The sequence below is a fragment of the Hirundo rustica genome (genome assembly GCF_015227805.2).
Source record: "Hirundo rustica isolate bHirRus1 chromosome 33 unlocalized genomic scaffold, bHirRus1.pri.v3 SUPER_33_unloc_1, whole genome shotgun sequence".
Classification (NCBI taxonomy): domain Eukaryota; kingdom Metazoa; phylum Chordata; class Aves; order Passeriformes; family Hirundinidae; genus Hirundo; species Hirundo rustica.
In genome coordinates, this window is record NW_026690190.1 from 130,172 (window position 1) to 148,145 (window position 17,974).

General features: G+C 47.6%; 1 protein-coding gene across 1 annotated transcript; it reads left to right on the forward strand.

The window, feature by feature from the left end:
- The first annotated feature begins 3,907 nt into the window (after positions 1-3,907).
- On the forward strand, positions 3,908-4,498 carry LOC120747585 (olfactory receptor 14J1-like). The gene has a single exon (XM_040053596.1). The coding sequence runs from the start codon at positions 3,926-3,928 to the stop codon at positions 4,496-4,498; it is 573 nt and encodes a 190-aa protein (XP_039909530.1). The 5' UTR covers positions 3,908-3,925.
- Positions 4,499-17,974: the final 13,476 nt, after the last annotated feature.

The following is a 17,974-nucleotide window of genomic DNA, read 5'->3' on the forward strand; positions in this document are numbered from 1 at the left end:
ACTGGATGTGGCACTCGATGCCATGGTTTAGTTGAGGTGTTAGGGCATGGGTTGGACTCGGTGATCTTGGAGGTCTCTTCCAACCTAGACATTCTGTGATTCTGTGAACACTTTTTCGAATGGGACATCCACCTCTCTGGACAACCTGTTTCTCTGTCTTGTCACCTTCATCATAAAATATTTCTTCCTTGTTATCCAATCTAAATTTATCCTTGACCATTTTAAAGACATTGTCCCTTCCTTTGCCACTACAGGCCTGAAAAATAATCAGTCGTTTTTACGGATTATTGTATGAAGCCTCAAGCACAGGACCTATAGAGACTGAGGGCCCTGGGCTCAGTGGTGTGAAGACTGAAGACAGAATAGAAGCAGCCTGAGATGGCTTGAAGGGTTAATTCAGAGATGGTGGAGCTCTTCTTCCTTGTATGAAAAAGCCCAAGAAAGAAATAATGCCACAGAGATCAGCTGGGGAGTTCCAGGCTGGAAACAAGGAGAGAGGAATTGCCCTCTCAGGGCAGGGCTGTGCTGCAACACATCCACCAGAAGGAGTCTGGAGCAGCCCAAGGCTTTGTGTGCCCAGGCAGAGGCAGGCAGGACACAGAGCTGTCAGCAAAGGAAGGGGCCAGCGAGGTGGGGCAGCCGGGGGATGACGACAGCCTGCAGGGACAGAGGCGCAGGGCATGGACACCGTAGGACAGCCTGGGCTGGAGAGGGCACAGGGATGGGCAGCAGCTGAAAGGCCCTGACACAGCCAACTCCTGCAGCACTTGGGCCATGGCTGCTGGCCCTGGCACTGAGCCATGAGCAGGAGACAAGTGACCCTTGCAGGCCTGGGGCCTCATTGCCTCCTTGTCCCTGCTCAGCAGCCTGGCAGGGGCCGCCCCATGGTGCTGCCCTTGGCATTGCACATCCCCACATCCCAGTGTCCCGGGAAGAGCCCTGAGCACTGAGGGAGGGATAGGATCTGCCTTGGCAGGGGCTGGGGCTCAGGCCTTGGCCCTTTGCATTCCTGAAACACATCCAGGCTTGCTGAGCATCAGAGACACCTTTGCCTTGTTTGTCCCCACCTGTCATCACTGCCTGCAGTGTTCTGCTCTAACTGGAACCTGGGGACACTTTCTCAGTCATGTCCCTCAAAGGGACCCATTAAAACTTCAAGAAAATTCAGTGTTTCAATTTAACTTGAAGTTCTTGAAAAGTTTTTTGAACACTCTCTCAGGGACTGAGTCTGATGTAAAAAACACCAAAGACCTGAGAGGGTCATTAAAGTCCTTGTGCTGTGTCTGTGCTGCTGAGCTGGGCTGGGCTCCTGGCACAGAGTCAGCTCCTGGCAAGCAAGAGGAGCTTCAAAAAAATATTTCTCCTGAGGAGCAGTTCCTCTCCCTGCCCAGCAGGGCTGAGGGCACTGCCTGCAGGTACCTGGGAGGAGTGAAGCAGACAGTCTCAAAGCAACTAGAAGGACAGTTCTGAGGTTATTCATGGAGAAATCTTCACCACTCCTGACACAGTCAGTCTCTGACTGCAGGGATCTCCTGCAGGCTGACCCAGGACAGGACTGACATGACTGTAAGGATGGCTCTGCTGCCCTTTCTGCTTTGGGGGAGGATGTGCTCCAGAGCGGGGCTGCCCTGGGCACCGTCAGAGGGACAGGGCAGGACGGCTCCTGCTGCCAGGGACGGCTGCAGGGGCTGAAGCTGGGGCTGCAGCCAGGGGTGCCCAGGGCTGTCGTGCAGAGCAGCTCCTGCAGCCCTGAGGGCTCTTGGCCAGGCCAGGGGATCTGCCACCTGCCAGGGGCAGCTCTCAGCCTGCCTGGGAGCTCCCCATGGATGCTGGAGGGGAGCTGTGGGTGCAAGGAGTGACTCCTGCCAGGGCAGGAGCTGTTGCTGTGGAGAGGGTGCTGTGTGGGCCAGGGCTGCTCAGAGCTCCAGCTCATGCCCAGGTCATTTCTTAAGGGACTTTTCATGAGCTCATTCAGGACAGGAGTTTCCTGCTTGAGTCACTACTTTCCTCAATCTGTGCTCCCACTTTTCCTTGGCTCACCTTGGTGGGAAAGGAAACTCAGCTGTGCAGGGCAGAGCAGGGGCTGAGGCTCTTAAACCATCAGTCTGAGAATTCCTGGGAACCTCAGCAAGTGCCTCCAGCACCCCAGCCTCCAGATCCATCCAGCATCCCCTTTCCATGGTGCCCAGGCCTGGGGGAGCTGTTCTTTAATCCCTGCAGCCCCGAGCAGCTGCAGGGCAGAGCTGGCCCAGGGGCTGGGCTGGGCTCTGGCAGCACTGGCAGGGAAGGAGCCCGGGGCCACAGGAACAGCTCGGGCTGGGACAGCTCCAGCAGCAGAGGCGTGGGCAGGGAGGGAGGGAGGCAGTGCTGAGGGAAGCCCTGCTGCAGGGGAGATGTGGCAGCTGCCGGCCCTGCCCTGCAGGGCACACACTGCCCTGAGCAGCACAGCTCTTGTGTCCCCTCGCAGCCAGCACAGCCCTCAGCCCAGGGGCTCGGGGCCCTCAGTCCCCTCCTGGGCTGGCAGAGCAGCCCCAGAGATGAAGGGCATCTCTCCTGCCATGTGCCCATTCCCTGCTGACCAGGGCCTGAGGGCCACTGTCCTGCACTGCTGCTGCCTGGCAGGGGCTGTGCAGGGCTGGGCAGGGAAAGGCTTTTCCTCAGGGCCTGGCTCTCTCTCTCCTTGCCTTGCCCAGGTGCTCCTGGCATTGCTGAGGGGCTCTCTGGGAATGGCAGTTCCAGCTGCAGGCTCAGGCCCAGCCCTTGGGCTCCTCCTGTGCAGGCTGAGCACAGCAATGGGGTGTCCCAGCTCCCTCTGCCCTGGGGAGCTCTGGGCAGGGCAGGCTGGGAATGAGCTGACTCTCCTCAAGCAGTGCCATGGACAGGAGCCTTGGTGTGTCCTGGGGATGCCATCCAAGCTGTGAGCTGCCTCCAGGGGACACTGGGGGACAGGAGTGTCCTTGGCCAGGAGTGGGGCTGGGACTCTGAGAAAGGCTGAGCCAGTTTGCTCTGCTCTGGGTCCCTCTGCTCTCAGCTGTGTCAGGCTGATTTTCAGGGGAACACAGTGACTGCCCTCGATCTCAGAAAGGGCAGCTGGGGTCAGATGGAGTCATAGAGCAGCTCCCCTCACCCTTCACTGAGTTACAGCCAATTCTCTTGCATTGCACAGTTCTCCCTGATCTCCCTGGGCACAGCAGGAAACCCTTTACATTTGGCCATCACTGTTCCTTAGCCCTGGCAGAGGAAATGCTGCCAAGCTCCTCTGCCTCAGGAGCAATTTGGACTGACAAAGTCCAACCCCAGGACTGGCCCTTGTCCCTGTTCCCATGACCCCACTGCTGCAGAGCAGAGCTGATCCCTCAGTGTCCATGGGCAGAGCCCCTGCTCGTCACAGCAATGGGGCCAGATCACAGCAGAGCTCCAGGCATGGGGCTGAAGGAAGGGCTCTGAGAAAAGGAAAACTGGGGGGCACAGAGTGGCAGGGGCAGGGCTGGGAGAAAGGGCTTGGACATTGCTCAGGGAAGTCTCCCCTGACTGGTCACTGTGTCATCCCTGAGCAGGTCTCCATGGCAGGAGTGAAGAAATGTCCAACAGCAGCTCCATCAGCCACTTCCTCCTGCTGCCATTGGCAGACATGCAGCAGCTGCAGCTCCTGCACTTCTGCCTCTTCCTGGGCATCTCCCTGGCTGCCCTCCTGGCCAACGGCCTCATCATCAGCGCCGTAGCCTGCGGCCACCTCCTGCACACGCCCATGTTCTTCTTCCTGCTCAACCTGGCCCTCACTGACCTGGGCTCCATCCTCACCACTGTCCCCAAAGCCATGCACAATTCCCTCTGGGACACCAGGAACATCTCCTATGAAGGATGTGCTGCACAGCTATTTCTGCTTATCTTCTTTCCTGGAACTGAGTATTTCCTCCTCACTGTGATGTGCTATGACCGCTACGTGTCCATCTGCAAACCCCTGCACTACGGGACCCTCCTGGGCAGCAGAGCTTGTGCCCACATGGCAGCAGCTGCCTGGGCCAGTGCCTTTCTCAATGCTCTCATGCACACGGCCAATACATTTTCCCTCCCCCTGTGCCAGGGCAATGTTCTGGGCCAGTTCTTCTGTGAAATCCCACACATCCTCAAGCTCTCCTGCTCCAAATCCTACCTCAGGGAACCTGGGATTATTGTGGTTTCTGCCAATTTATCATTTGGCTGTTTTATGTTCATTGTTTTCTCCTATGTGCAGATCTTCAGGGCTGTGCTGAGGATCCCCTCTGAGCAGGGACGGCACAAAGCCTTTTCCACCTGCCTCCCTCACCTGGCCGTGCTCTCCCTGTTCCTCAGCACTGGCACATTTTTCCAGCTGAAGCCCCCCTCCATCTCCTCCCCATCCCTGGATCTAGCACTGTCAGTTCTGTACTCAGTGGTGCCTCCAGTCCTGAACCCCCTCATCTATAGCCTGAGGAACCAGGAGCTCAAGGCTGCAGTGTGGACACTGATAACTGGATGATTTCAGACACATTAATCTACTGGCCAATTTCTGCAAATCACTTGCAATAAAAGACAACTTTAACAGTTCTTGCTGGTTTAGTTGTTGGGTTTTTATTCTTTGTTTTAGTTTTCAATGATGTTCACAAAGAACAGCATTTTCTTGCCCTTTGTTATTTTGTTTATCTCCATGTTTTCTGTGGCCCCAGGCTGTGTCAATAAGGAGCTGTACTCTCAGTAGCTTTAAATGAACTAAAGGATCTCCAAGCAAAGTTTTCAATGGAATTCCCCCTTTTTGTTCCCTTCTCTGGAGCTGCAGCAGCAATGTCTGTGTGCAGAGCTGGGGCAGATCAGTGCTGGAACAGCAGCTGTGCCCAGGAGCAGCAGCACTTGGTGTTGCCAGTGCTGCTCCCGTGGCCCTGCCCCGCTGCCCTCCTGGCCCTGCTGTTGCTGTAGGGCCTGAGTGCTCTCGGGGCCGGGCACAGTGCTGGGGGTGGCAGTGCTGGGGCTGCAGCAGGGACAGGCCATGGGCACTGCTGGGGCAGCGCTGACGCCTCAGGCCAGGGCCTGGGGGCTCCAGGCTCCTTGCCCAGGCTCTCTCCAGAACACGCCCAGGCCAATGCTCAGCAGAGAAAAGCCCTGTGAGCAGCCCCAGGGTGGCCGTGGGCAGGCTGGGGGCAAACAGCATCACACCATGGGAACGTCCCTTGGGGAGCAGGATCATCCTCCAACTGCTGCAGGAATTGTCTGCAGGCTCCTGCAGTGCCTTGGGCTGCTCCCTTGCCAGAGGCACCACAGGCCAGGGGTGCAGATCTGGGCTGCTGTGTCTGGCTGTGGGGCTCCCTGTTCTGGGCAATGAGGAGGGGCTGCAGAGGCTCTGCAGGACTGACAGGATGGGCTTTGGGGCTGTGAGGAGAAGGTGAGGGACCTGGGCTGCTGGACCTTCTGAAGAGGAGGCCCAGGGCTCATCCTGCAACTGCTCCAAGGGTGGTTTCAGAGAATCACAGAATCAGCAAGGTTGGAAAAGACCTTGGAGATCATCAAGTCCAACCTGTGCCCTGACACCACTTAGTCTCACCTGAGCCTCTTCTTCTCCAGGAGAAACAACCCCAGATTCCTCAGCCACTCCTCACAGGACTTGTGTTCCAGACCCCTCATCAGCCTTGTTGCTCTTCTCTGGACACGCTCCGGCCCCTCCATGTCCTTCCTAAATTGGGGGCCCAGAACTGGACATAGCATTCCAGGTGCTGCCTCACCACTGCTGAGCACAGGGGAAGTATGACCTCCCTGCTCCTGCTGGCCACACCATTCCTGATCCAGGCCAGTTGCTATTGGCCTTCTTGGCCACCTGGGCACACTGCTGGCTCATGTCCAGCCTGCTGTCCATCAGTGCCCCAGGTCCCTTTCTGCCTGGGTGCTCTCCAGCTACTCTGTCCCCAGCCTGTAGCACTGCAGGGGTTGTTGTGGCCCAGAGCAGGACTCAGCACTTGGTCTTGTTAAACCTCCCACTGTTGGATTTGGGCCCTGGATCCAGCCTGTCCAGGTCCCTGTGCAGAGCCCTCCTACCCTCCAGCAGATCCACACTCACACCCAGCTTGGTGTCATCTGCAAATTTGCTGATGGTAGACTCAATCCCCTCATCCAGATCATCAATGCAGACATTGAAATCCACGCTGGCTGGGTCTGATCCTTCGGCCATCCTGTGGGTGCCGTGTGATGGCTCTCAAGGTGACCTGTTCCACAACCTTGCTGAGCACTGAGGTCAGGCTGACAGGCCTGGAGTTCCCCAGATCCTCCTTCCAGCCCTTCTTGGGGATGGGCTCATATTGGCACCTCCAGTCCTCTGGGACCTCCCTGCAGAGCCAGGACTGATGAGAAATGATGGAGAGCAGCTTGGTGAGCTCATCCAACAGCTGCCTCATCCCCCTAGGATGGATCCCATCTGGTCCCAGAGACACCTGTGAGCATCTGAGTGGCTCAGCAGGTCACCAGCTGCTTCCTCCTGGATGACAGGGGGGCTGTTCTGCTCCCTGTGCCCATCTACCAGCTCAGGAGAACACTTGTCCTGAGTACAACCTGTCTTGTTGAAAACATCACTGTTATAGAATGTTTTTCAGAGGAGTTTCTGATATTGTTTGTTGCTGGTAGTATCTGTTCTACAAAGTATTGATTCAAAAGTTATAAGTTATTGCAACACTGTATGGGTGTAAAATACCATGCAGCTGTCAATCAGAGGAAAAGGGGGGAAAGATTTAGTTCATACCAGTTACATCACCCTGAGCCGTGATTGGTGGACACAACTGTTCAATCATTCGGCGCCCTCGGGAAATGATTGGTCAGGAAGGACGCTCGATAAAGACCAATCAGAAGGCTGATAGCAAGCCAATCAGAGAAAGGATCCAAAGTTCCCCCATCAGGAGAAGGCAAAGAAGATAAAAGAGACTGTAAGAATGTAGGGGAGGTCCTTCTTTGGAACCTCTGGGGGTCTGAAGGCGGACTCAGTGTGGTGTCGCACTGTCTCTTGTTTTCTGGCTCGCCGAGAGGAACTTGGGCCTATCCTAAGTTCTCGCTCCCAGCGGTTGTTTAAAATTAAATAAATGAGTGCCTTTTTTTCATCATTACATCCGAGTCCTGGCCTTGTTAATAACAGCAGGAAAGAAGGTGTTAAGTACCTTACCCTCTTCTTCATCTTTGGTAACCATATTCCCCCCAATGAGGAATGGAGGTTGTCCTTGTTCCTCTTTTTGCCATTAATTATTGATAAAAGCATTTTTGTTATCTTTCACGGAAGTGACCAGGTAAAGCTCTAATTGAGCTTTGATATCTCTAATTTTCTTTCTGCATGACCTAGCAACTTCCTCAAACATTTCCTGAATCGCCTTCCCCTCTGTCCCAAGGTGATGCACCCTCTTTTTTCCCCGCGTTCTGCAAAAGCGCCATGCCCAGCTAGACTAGTCATTTTCCACTCTGGGTCATCTTTCAACATGCAGAGACAGCCCGCTCCTTCTTCTTCAAGATTTCTTTCTTGAAGTTTGTCCATCCTTCATGGAACCCTTTGATCTGAAGGGCTGTTTTCCTTAAAAAAAGCAGTACTTGGTCTGGTACTTCCCATATCAGCATCCTGAATAAGCTGAATCTGCTCTCTGTAAGTCCAGTGTAGAAGGTTTTTTATGCCCATCCTTCTTTCACAGAACATTTAAAGCTCAATAATTTCATGGTCACTGTGCCCCAAACAGCCTCTGACCACCACATCTCCCACCTACCCTTCTAGGTTTGTGAACAGCAGAAGACAGAGCTTTCCTTGGCAGTGGCAAGGGAAGGAAACCTCCCCAAAGTGCAGCTTGGAAGGTTCAGCCTGCAGGTGAGGAAAAAGAAAACTCACCCAATGGGTAGAATTTTGGTGCTCGAGGTGTCCCAGCAGGAGCCTGGGCCATGCCCTGGCTCTGTGTGCCAGGAGCCGGCAGCGCTGGGTGCAGGGAGCCCAGGGAGGGCACAGAAATGCTGGGCTGAGAAATGCTGCGGGGGACAGCGAGATGGGCGTGTGCAGCCGGCCAGGGCACAGGAGCAGCACGCACAGGGGCACAGCCTGCAGGAGAGATGGCCAAGGGCTGGGCAGGGCTGGCAGGGCCACAGGCACCCAGGCCTTTGTCCCCTGGGCTCTGGCAGCGCCTCTGGAGGCCCCACAGAAGGAACTTTCCTTCCAGGGGCTGCACTTTGCTTCTGCCTCACCCCTCCCTGAGGAGGCTGGCAGGGCTGGCAGCTTTCTGACATTTGTCCTTGCTGCCCCTGCCATCCCCCTGCCCCACAAACAGCCCCCAGCCACCCGTGAGGGACAGGCCCTGCTGTGCCAGGCCTGGCCTCAGGGCTTGGCCTTTCTGCTTCCTCCAGCCAGCCCAGGCCTTGCTCAGCATTGCAGTTCCCTGCTCACAGCCTTTGGCTCCCTGCAATCCTGGCCTCAAGGATCTGCTCTCACCAGTGCCTGGGGAGCCTTTGTCACTCCCTGCCCTCACTGGGTCCCAGTGATGCTCCAAGGGTCTTGGAGTTTTGCTTCTGCCTCCCTGAGCAGCTTCTTCAACCTTCTCTCAGTGCCTGAGGCTCCTGGACTCAGCCCCAAATCCACCGTGGGGCTCATGAAAATACAGAAAGCCCTCAGTAGCTCCTTGTCTTCCTGTTGTATTTCCCCATGAGACCAGACGGCCGCTGATGGCAAAAGTAAAAGAGTTTGCTCTCTTTCACCGGGTGGGATATTACAGCTTTTATTCTCGCGTCCCGCCCTGCTTGGCTGAAGCCATCCCGGCGGCTTGCCGGTGCCAGAGAGAGCTCGCCACTCCCCCGTCAGGGCCTTTTTCCCCAGAGGCAGGGCCCAGGGGCAGGGCCCAGAGGCAGGGCCAATAAGGGAGAAGCGGGAGGGAACAGGGCTGGGTTACATTTCAGTGTGCGGGATGGGCACTGCTGGGTGAGGACCGATCATAGGACAGATACATAGAAAAAACATTACAAATCTGTGATATATTACCTAAAGTTAATTCGTGTTAGGAAATGTGATATGTAATTAATTCACGGTGAAATGTAGTGATATGCAATATAAAATTGATCTGCATTTGGTCTGATTTAAGATCTGTAAACCTAAAGTGTGTTTAGGGTTAACTGAGACTAAAACTGCAGGAAAGGGACATGGGGGTTGGGAAAGGAAAGAATTTCTGCCAGGAATAGCTTCGGGACAACCAAAAAAAAAAAAAACCTAAAAGAATGGAAAATGGGGAGAGTGGTCGTACCTTCCCCGGAGATAGGCGTGCTAACGATCGAACGATTTGGAGGAGATTGGTATCTTATCTGTTCCGGCCCGATTTAACATTTCCAAACCTTCTCCGGACCCGGCAATCATAGCATTGTTCCACTCTGAGAATCTATTCAACTGACCCAAGACCTGAACATGAATACCTAATGAAGCTACCACGAAGCAAGAGCTCTACGGCCGCCGTCCACTCTCAGCGAAAGACTGTATAAAAACCAGCAGTGCTAGGCACAAAGTGTGAACAGAGGGGGTTACGGAGCAATAGAGTCCATTACCACGTTCACCCAGGGCCGAAACCCTGGGGTTCGACGCTGTTCCTTTTAATCGTGGCTACTGGAGACTAAATTTAAGTCTCAAAATAAAATTCTAAATTTTGATTTACCGAAATTGGCTTGTCGATTTATTACAAACTCCAATGAAATATAAACCCAATTAATGCATTACAACATCTTCCTTCAATTGTCATTGAGTCTGCAGGGCTTGTTCAGATGACTGGAGTCATTTTGGAGTTCTGTTATGGAGGAAGATTTCAAAGTGCACTTCCTGATGTTTTTGTTGTTGTTGTTTTGTTTTTTTTTGTTTTGGTTTGGTTTTTTTGGGGGGGTTTAGGGTTTTTTGTTGTTGTTTTCTTTTTTTTTTTTTTACTCAAGGGCGCTTTTTATTTTTTATTTTACAGTTCATTGAAGAGGAGACTGAAGCATTCCCCAAGTGATCTTGATGCTTGTGATGTCTTGAAAGTAAAACCAGCGAGAGACTCCAAGTCAGAAAAACAATTTAATAGGAGAGAAAAAACAAGTAAAGTAAAATAAAATAAAATAATCAAATGCAATAGTACAAAATATTACTGACAGCGTAAGAATACAACCTGACACCGTGGTGGTAGCTGTCCAGATAAAGTAGTCTTGTTGAAGCAGTTATCCCATAGAAAGGTCTGGTAACTCTTGTCCTCTGGGAATCCAGTGGGTAAGGCTGCCTGTGCTGTCCCAAATCCCAGATTATATCCAGGTGGGAATGCTTGGCTCCTCCCCCTGGGCAAAGCATCTCACAATGGGCTGATATCATTCCATGAGTCTTGTAATGGGTCCTTGATTGCCCATTAAACAGAGATAGCTCCTGGAGGGAGTTATCTATGAGTCATGCAGCAGGGCATTGATGGGTCATTAACAGAAGATAGTCTGGAGGGAGGGGGCAAGGGAAACCCTGCCCAACCTAGTTTCAACAGCTCATGTAGATGTTGATAGAATGCATACTTTGGGCACATCTTACACTGTAACCTAGGACAATGCTGAATGTCTCCTTAGGAGGTCTGGGCATGTAGAAGTATGAGACCCTTGCAGGTTGACACTGTTTGGACAATCTGCTCCTCACCCCCAACCTCACCATGTCTGACCTCGCCCACCTGGTGTTATAAATGAGGAGACATACTCCTTTATTCCATTTTCAAAATATGCGATTTATTAATTTTGTCTTCGGCAAAAAGCAGGCAAGCCAGCACTGGGTTATGTGGGGAGTCTGCGCTCCACCAACACGTACAAATTCAGTTCTCAAGCAGTAGTCTCCTATACCATTCTAGGCACTTCACTTCCCCAAATCTTTAGGGCTTTTTAAATTTACTTTTTTTTATAATCAGAAGTTGGGGTTTTCAAAGATCCGTTAAGGAGGTGGTCCAAGATGGTCTTCTGATGTCTCTCCAGCCTCCTATTCTTTTTGTTTAAGATATTTTTTTCCTCTAGCATTATTTTTGGTTATACAGTTTGCTTAAACAAGCATATATATTCTGTTAGCCAGCATGCATTTTGCAAGTTTCCTAGAATGTCTCAATAAATGTCTTTTGTAGTGCACAAAGTCAGCATGTCAAAAATGTCTTTGTGGAAGCCTTTTCAGCTCATATTGGTTTTACTTCCCCTTCTTAAGTGATTACAAATTTTTCTATACTCAAAAAACCAATTTATAACTTATACAAAAAATAGTTTAAAACTTATATTACAAAATAGTTTAAACCTTATATTAATTACTTGAAAACAATTTTAATTTTATTGTTAAAACAAACTTAGCTAAAAGCCTACTGTTTTATAGTTGCCTTGTTAAACCCCACTTTCATGCTTTACTTAGCTAATTTTAAAAACTCTCTTTTTTTATAATAATCCCATGGTCTCTGTCCACATTGCTCACCAACACACATACATAGGTGGGTGCAATTTGATTGGTACAAATCACAATATTATTTCTCACAATTCCCCCTCTTCTTGTTTAATTTATTGATTCGTGTCTGTGTTACAAACCTGGCCATCTCCTCCTCTTGCTCCTCTTGCTCCTAAATTTTTTGTCATTGTAATGGTTTTAATTTAATAAAACCGGGCAGAAACACCAATTCATGTAGGGGTTTTAGTATTAATTTTCTTTTTGTGGGAGGGAGAGATTAGGAGAAAAAAAACTAAAGCAGGCTTAAGGTTAAAAATGAACAAAAATAGTTTATTAACATACACTAAAAGAATGAAAGAAAACAAAAAGTTGAGAAAAAGAAAACTTAAACTAAAACAGTATGATACTTTAAAACACGCTTCTTTCCTCTTACAAACTATTAACTTTCTTATTGAACAACACAGAAAGACACAACTTAGGATTTTCAGTCAGTTTCACTATTTAGACATAACCACTCATTACTTTAGAAGAGTCTTTCTAAGATCTTTTTATGTAGACATTTGCTACAGAACAAAATAGTCCAGTGCTCCCAATGTCACACATCTGCTGTCACCCGGAGTTTTCGCAGACTGTGATGTTCTATCAGAAAAGCTTCTCAGTGTATCTGGGGTACTATTTATGAATACTTCTTCTAGTCTAAAGTCATCTTTGTCTCAATGGCTGAGACCTCCTTTTAACCCAGGAGCGGGGGCTTTAAAATTCCTAAATAAATCTCAATTACATCAGTCCTTAATTTTGATTAGAATAGCATTCTACCCAAATAGTACGAAGATGCTGCAAGGAACAGTTCATTTCTTCATAACATACCTTAGAAAAGTCTGGTTAAAAATGTCACTTCTTCACTCCTATTCCAATATTATTAGTTTTTCACTTCTCATCTAACTGACTTCATTTAGTGACTGTTCTAGTATTCCTTGTTTTCTTTCTTCTTTCTTTTAAGGAAGTGTTGAGGGTTAAGTTTCCTGTAGAATTTTTCCCCCCCATAAGTTGCTAGGAGACTAAATACTGATAGTTAAAGGGTGCTCACCCCGGACAAAGGAAGTTGACCACTTAGTTTTGGGGGAGGGAAAAAAGCCCCCGGGAACAGAGGGTGGTGGGCTCACTGCTCTCAGTTTTTCCGGGGAGGACGGTCAGGCTACTTGTAGCTGCCTGGAGTCCACGGCTAACAGAGGAGTCTGGTCCTGGGAATTCTACCATCTGTTGGAGCGCCCAGGAATTCGGAGTTTCTTCGCTGCCCTGCTGGATTTTGGGTCAGCCCGGGTCCAGCCGCTGCGGGTTCTCTGGCACTGCCAACTTTGCCTGCCACGACAACCCCCTGCCTGCGGAGGACAGTCCACCGCTTTCCAGCCATCAGCACCGGAGTTTCCACCGTTTGCCCTCAGGGTTCTTGGTTCTGTTTTACTATTCATGTAATTGCTGTTGTTGTTTGTCTGTCCTGTTATATTTACTAGTAAAGGACTGTTATCCCTTTCCCCATAGCTCTGACTTAAAAGTTTTTTTAATCTTCCAAATTATAATAACACGGAGGGAAGGATCTAATTCCTCATTCCTAGAGAGGCCTGCCTCTCCTTAGCAGACACCTGTCTTTTAAAACCAAGACAGGAAGAATTGCGCTTTAAAAGTTCTGTGTTGCTAAGAAAGGGTTACATCTGCCCAGGCTTGCAAAGGCCACCTGCACGTGCCGGGCTGCAGGGCTGAAGAAAAATGCAAGGCCGTGCTGATGGAAGAAGCTGGTAGATGTCCTTTTTTCCACCCCTCGGTCTCATCCAGGGCGGTCCAGCTCAGAGCTACCACAAAGCTGTAAAAGTGCTTCACCCGGGCTGCTCCCATGCGAGCAGCAGCTCTCAGAGGCTCAGCCGGGCCTAGCCCAGCAGCCCAGAGGGCAGAAGGGCCCAGCCTGAGCTTCCCCCTGCACTGCATGCGGGCGGCAGTTCTCAGAGCCCGGCCAGGCCTGGCCCAGCCGCCCAGCCGGCAATGGGAGGCCCAACCTGCCCCGCTCTCCATGCAGGCAGCAGCTTCTGGAGGCCTGTCTGGGCCCGGCCCGGCTGCCCAGAGGGGCAGCAGAGCCCGACCCGGGCCTGGCCCAGCCCGACCATGATGTTAGCTCATGGCAGATCCCTGAAGAGAGAGAGAGACTGATCTCCCGCAGTTAGTTTTAAATGACCCCTCCAAAGTTGCATCGACATTTCCCATTGGTTAGTTTAGCTGCTAATATCCTGGCTAGCTTTTTGATAGGTCCTTGTTCTCCTTCCCAAGCCACTCCACGGTTAGGGCAGGGGAAAAAAAAAAAATCTCACGTTTTCTATAACTAGAAAATAAAATTGCACCAACCCACGATAGTCATTCAAAACTTTTTGTTGTTGTTGGGTTTTTTGGGTTTTTTCTTGCCCCTTGCAAACACTTAACTGTCTCTCATCATAACAACTGTTATTTATATGAGTGTGACCAACGAAGGATACCATTGTGACTCCTCCCCATCTCACCGGTTAGTAACATTGGTGACAATTGCCAATTGCTCTGGCAGTGCTTACACACATGATCAGAACTTTAATTAGAGGTCCAGTATGACATGCCTTTCCACCTCTTCAACTTACTGCGTTGTGACCAACAGATGGGATTTTCACCTTCTCAGTGGCAAAGGCAGAGGTCAGTCTGGGCTTGCCCTCTATCTGTGCTGATGATCACTTTTTGTTTTTCTGAACCCACCGGAGCTTAACTCTGTGCTACTTTCTCCTTTTTATTTGATATCTGTCAGGTACCCAGTTGTCTTTATCATACTCTACTTCTTCCAACTTTGCTTTTGCCTGCAAATCACTTTGTACCCCGTGCAGTTAAATTTCCCACCACTCTCTGTTCTCTAAAACTATTTGTCCTGTTACTTCCCAAACAACTAGTGCTTCTTGTGTTTTTTCTTTATCTGCCTCTGGCAATCCCAACAAAGGGCACTAGGTATTCTTGCCCCTCTACAAATGTGTTTACCACATTTTTTTTACACTCAATGCACTTGAAGCAGCCCCAAGGATTACAAATATAGTTTAAAATAGGACAGTCCACTTCCCTTGATATTAGCCAGTGTTTCCAGTACTCCCACATCATTAATTTTTTTTCTTTTTTTTTTTTTTTTCCCCAAGCTTCACTTTCAGTTTTCCAGGAGCAGAACTGATTTTCCACTGGGATTTTGTTAATGTCTCTGTTGGTGGTCCTGCTGGTCCTTCAAACTGGGATGTGTGAGTCCAGCCTTTCTTTACAGTCCGAATGGGTGTTTCCGTGGTCAAGAGGGTTAAGTATGGAGTTTTTCATTTAGGAGACAAGCTCTTCTCTTTCTAGCTTCTGACTAATACCCAATCAACTGGTTTTATCCAGTGTATGCTAAATCCTGAAGGGGTAGATTGACCCAGTATTTCTCTTTCCCTTAATTCTGACACATGCTGCCCAATTGTTTAACTATATTTTTAAATAATTATATCCTCAATCATTATTGATGTTTGGGGTATTTCCTGGGAATATGGCATTCCATAAAGCATTTCATATGCTAAAAGCCCCTATCTGCATTGGGAAGTGTTCTTATGTTAAGCAAGGCTAGAGGTAAACATTTTACCCATAACATTTTAGTCTCAATCATTAGTTTGATTAATTGTTGTTTTATAGTTTGGTTCATCCTTTCCACCCTCCCAGAACTCTGAGGGTGCCAAGGAGTATAATATTCCCAGGAAATACCCATGGCTTATGCTACCCCCTTAATAGCACTAGAGGTAAAATAGGAGCCCTCATCAGAATCAATGGCCCAAATAATTCCAAATCGGAAAATAATTTGTTCCAGTAATATTTTAACTACAAATCTGGCAGCAGCCCGTACAGCTGGGTAAGCTTCTACCCAGTGAGTTAGTTTGTCTACTTACACTAATAGATACTTTCATCTACCAACTTTGAGAAACTCAGTATAACCCACTTGAACACTCTCAAAGGGTCGGTATGCTATTTTTCTACCCCCTGTCAGGGTTTGTCTCATTACCTTCTTGTTAACCTTCTGACAGATAAGACACCCTTGTGTTATTTGTTTGGCTACTTCAAAAATTCTAATAGATCCATAATACTTTAAAAAAATGATTGCACAAGGCCCTTGTTCCTCAATGTGTGCATTGATGTAATTGGTTTAAAATTCTTCATGCACAGGCCTTGGGCAAAATTTTTCTTCCATCCAAAAGTACTCATTTTCCCTATTCTTTCTTAGCCTTTAATTTTTTATAGCTTTCTCCTCCTGAGAGCTATAAATTTTGGCAGCTTTTCCCAAAACTCTGTTATGGTATTTAGCTGAATTTTTTCTTTTCATTCAAAAGCTGTCTCTTTCGCAGCCCTATCAGCTGTGTTATTTCCCCTTGCTAAATAGCTCTTTCCCCTCGGATGGCCTTTTACATGTACTACAGCTGTCTCTTTTGTCCCTTTAGTGCTTCAAGCACTTTGAGTATCAATTCCTGATGAATCAACCCTTTCCCTTGGGTGTTGATCAAACCTCTTTTTTCCAAATCTTCTTAAAGGTATGTACAATCCCAAAAGCATATTTGGAATCAGTATAAATAATCCCCACTTTGTCTTTTAGGAGTTTTAAAGCCCGACAAAAAGCATATAACTCACAAGCCCAAGATGACGAGGTGGAACTTAATCTTCCCTTCTCTATTACTATTACATTTTTCCCATCAACAACTGCATACCCTGATCTTTGTTTCCCTTCCAACACTCTTGATGGACCATCAATGAAATATTCCTCCCATTCAGATAATTCCATCTCACTTAGATCAGGTCTTACTTTAGTTTGTAATTCCATTAACTCCACACAATCATAAATCAGCTCCTCAGTTGGATTCCCATATAAAAATTGAGCAGGTTTCTGGGCAGGAGTAACCTTAAGCTCTAATTTGGGGGAGTGTATCAAGATAGCTTCATCTTTAAAAGCCAGGTATCAGTAAGCCACTTTTCTGTTTTCTAATGTAAGATACCCTGAACATTATGAGGTGTGCACTATCAAGGGTGATCCAATGGTAATTTTCTTTTGTCTTTTTCACTAAAAGTGCTGTAGCAACAACAGCTTGCAAACATACTGGCCAACCCCTGCTAATGGAATCCAACAATTTAGAATAATATCCCACCAGTTTCCTGTCCCCTCCTCAGTCTTGGGTAAGTACCCCATGAGCTGTTTGTTCAGCAAAATTTGCAAACATCTGAAAATGTTTTTTCTCTTTTTTAAATCTGGGAGGCTGACTACTGGGGCTTGAATTAGGGCACCCTTTAAATATTCCCACTTCTCTTCATTCTCTTGGTTTCATCTTACCATTTTTGCTGTTAATTTTTTATATAAATTTTTTACTTTTTACTATATCTTTTTATCTATTGTTTACAGTATCCTAATAACCCCAACAGTTGTTATACCTCCCTCTTTGTACTGGGAGAAAATAGAGCAAGTATACGAAATACTTTTTTAGGGTCCAGCTTCTTTGTTCCTTTATTCAGCCAATGACCCAAATATTTTATTTCTGATTTTACAAATTATAACTTAAACTTTAAAACTTTCACACCTTTCAATCACTGGCTTAAGTCCTCATCTGCTATTTGGTAAAATAGAATAGTATTTCACTTTTATTAAAACCTCCAAATTTACAACAATAACCTTAATAGGCTCGATATTTAATTTACCATTTTCCCCAGGAGTATACCATAAACTAGGACTTTTTTTTTTTTAATCTAGGTTTGTCACTTTGTATAGCCATACATATAATTGATTATCTTGGGGATTTTTACCAATTCCCAAGACCCAATTAAATCTCTACCTAACAAATTACATTTAGCTTTGGGAACTAATTTTTTTTAATTATTATTTTCAATTAATACATCTTCAATAATGGGGACCTTAAAGGCCACAACCTTTGCTCCAATTATTTGAGTCATTTCTCAGATTTTATTGTTAAAACAAACCGTTAGCTAAAAGCCTACTGTTTTATAGTTGCCTTGTTAAAGCCCACTTTCATGCTTTACTTAGCTAATTTTTAAAACCCTTTTTTAAAATAATAATCTCATGGTCTCTGTCCACATTGCTCACTAACACACATACATAGCTGGGTGATATTTGATTGGCACAAATCAAAATCTGATTTGTAACAGTGGGACTGACATACTGAAACGTTAAAAAAATAGCATTTTCATTTAAAAAAACCCCCATTTTAATAAAATTAGAATTATATTTTTCTTATTCATAGTAATAATAATATTCTGTATTTTTGAGACCTATTTTTTGTTTTTATATATAAAAAAACCTATATCTTTTTAGCAATCAAAAAAAAAATTATTGGTCATTGGTTCTAAGTAACACAATTCCCTTCATTAATTAATTGACCACAATTGGATATGGATTTCTCCCTCTTTATGCTAATTAGTCCTTTTTTTAGTCCTTTTGTCATCTTTTTTATCATTTTCTCAGACAGGGTAAAAGGGGCCACTTTGGGGTCCATG

What these genes read in the sequence shown, in the direction of transcription:
- LOC120747585 (XM_040053596.1), top strand. Translation starts at nt 3,926, where the DNA reads ATGTGCTATGACCGCTACGTGTCCATCTGCAAACCCCTGCACTACGGG.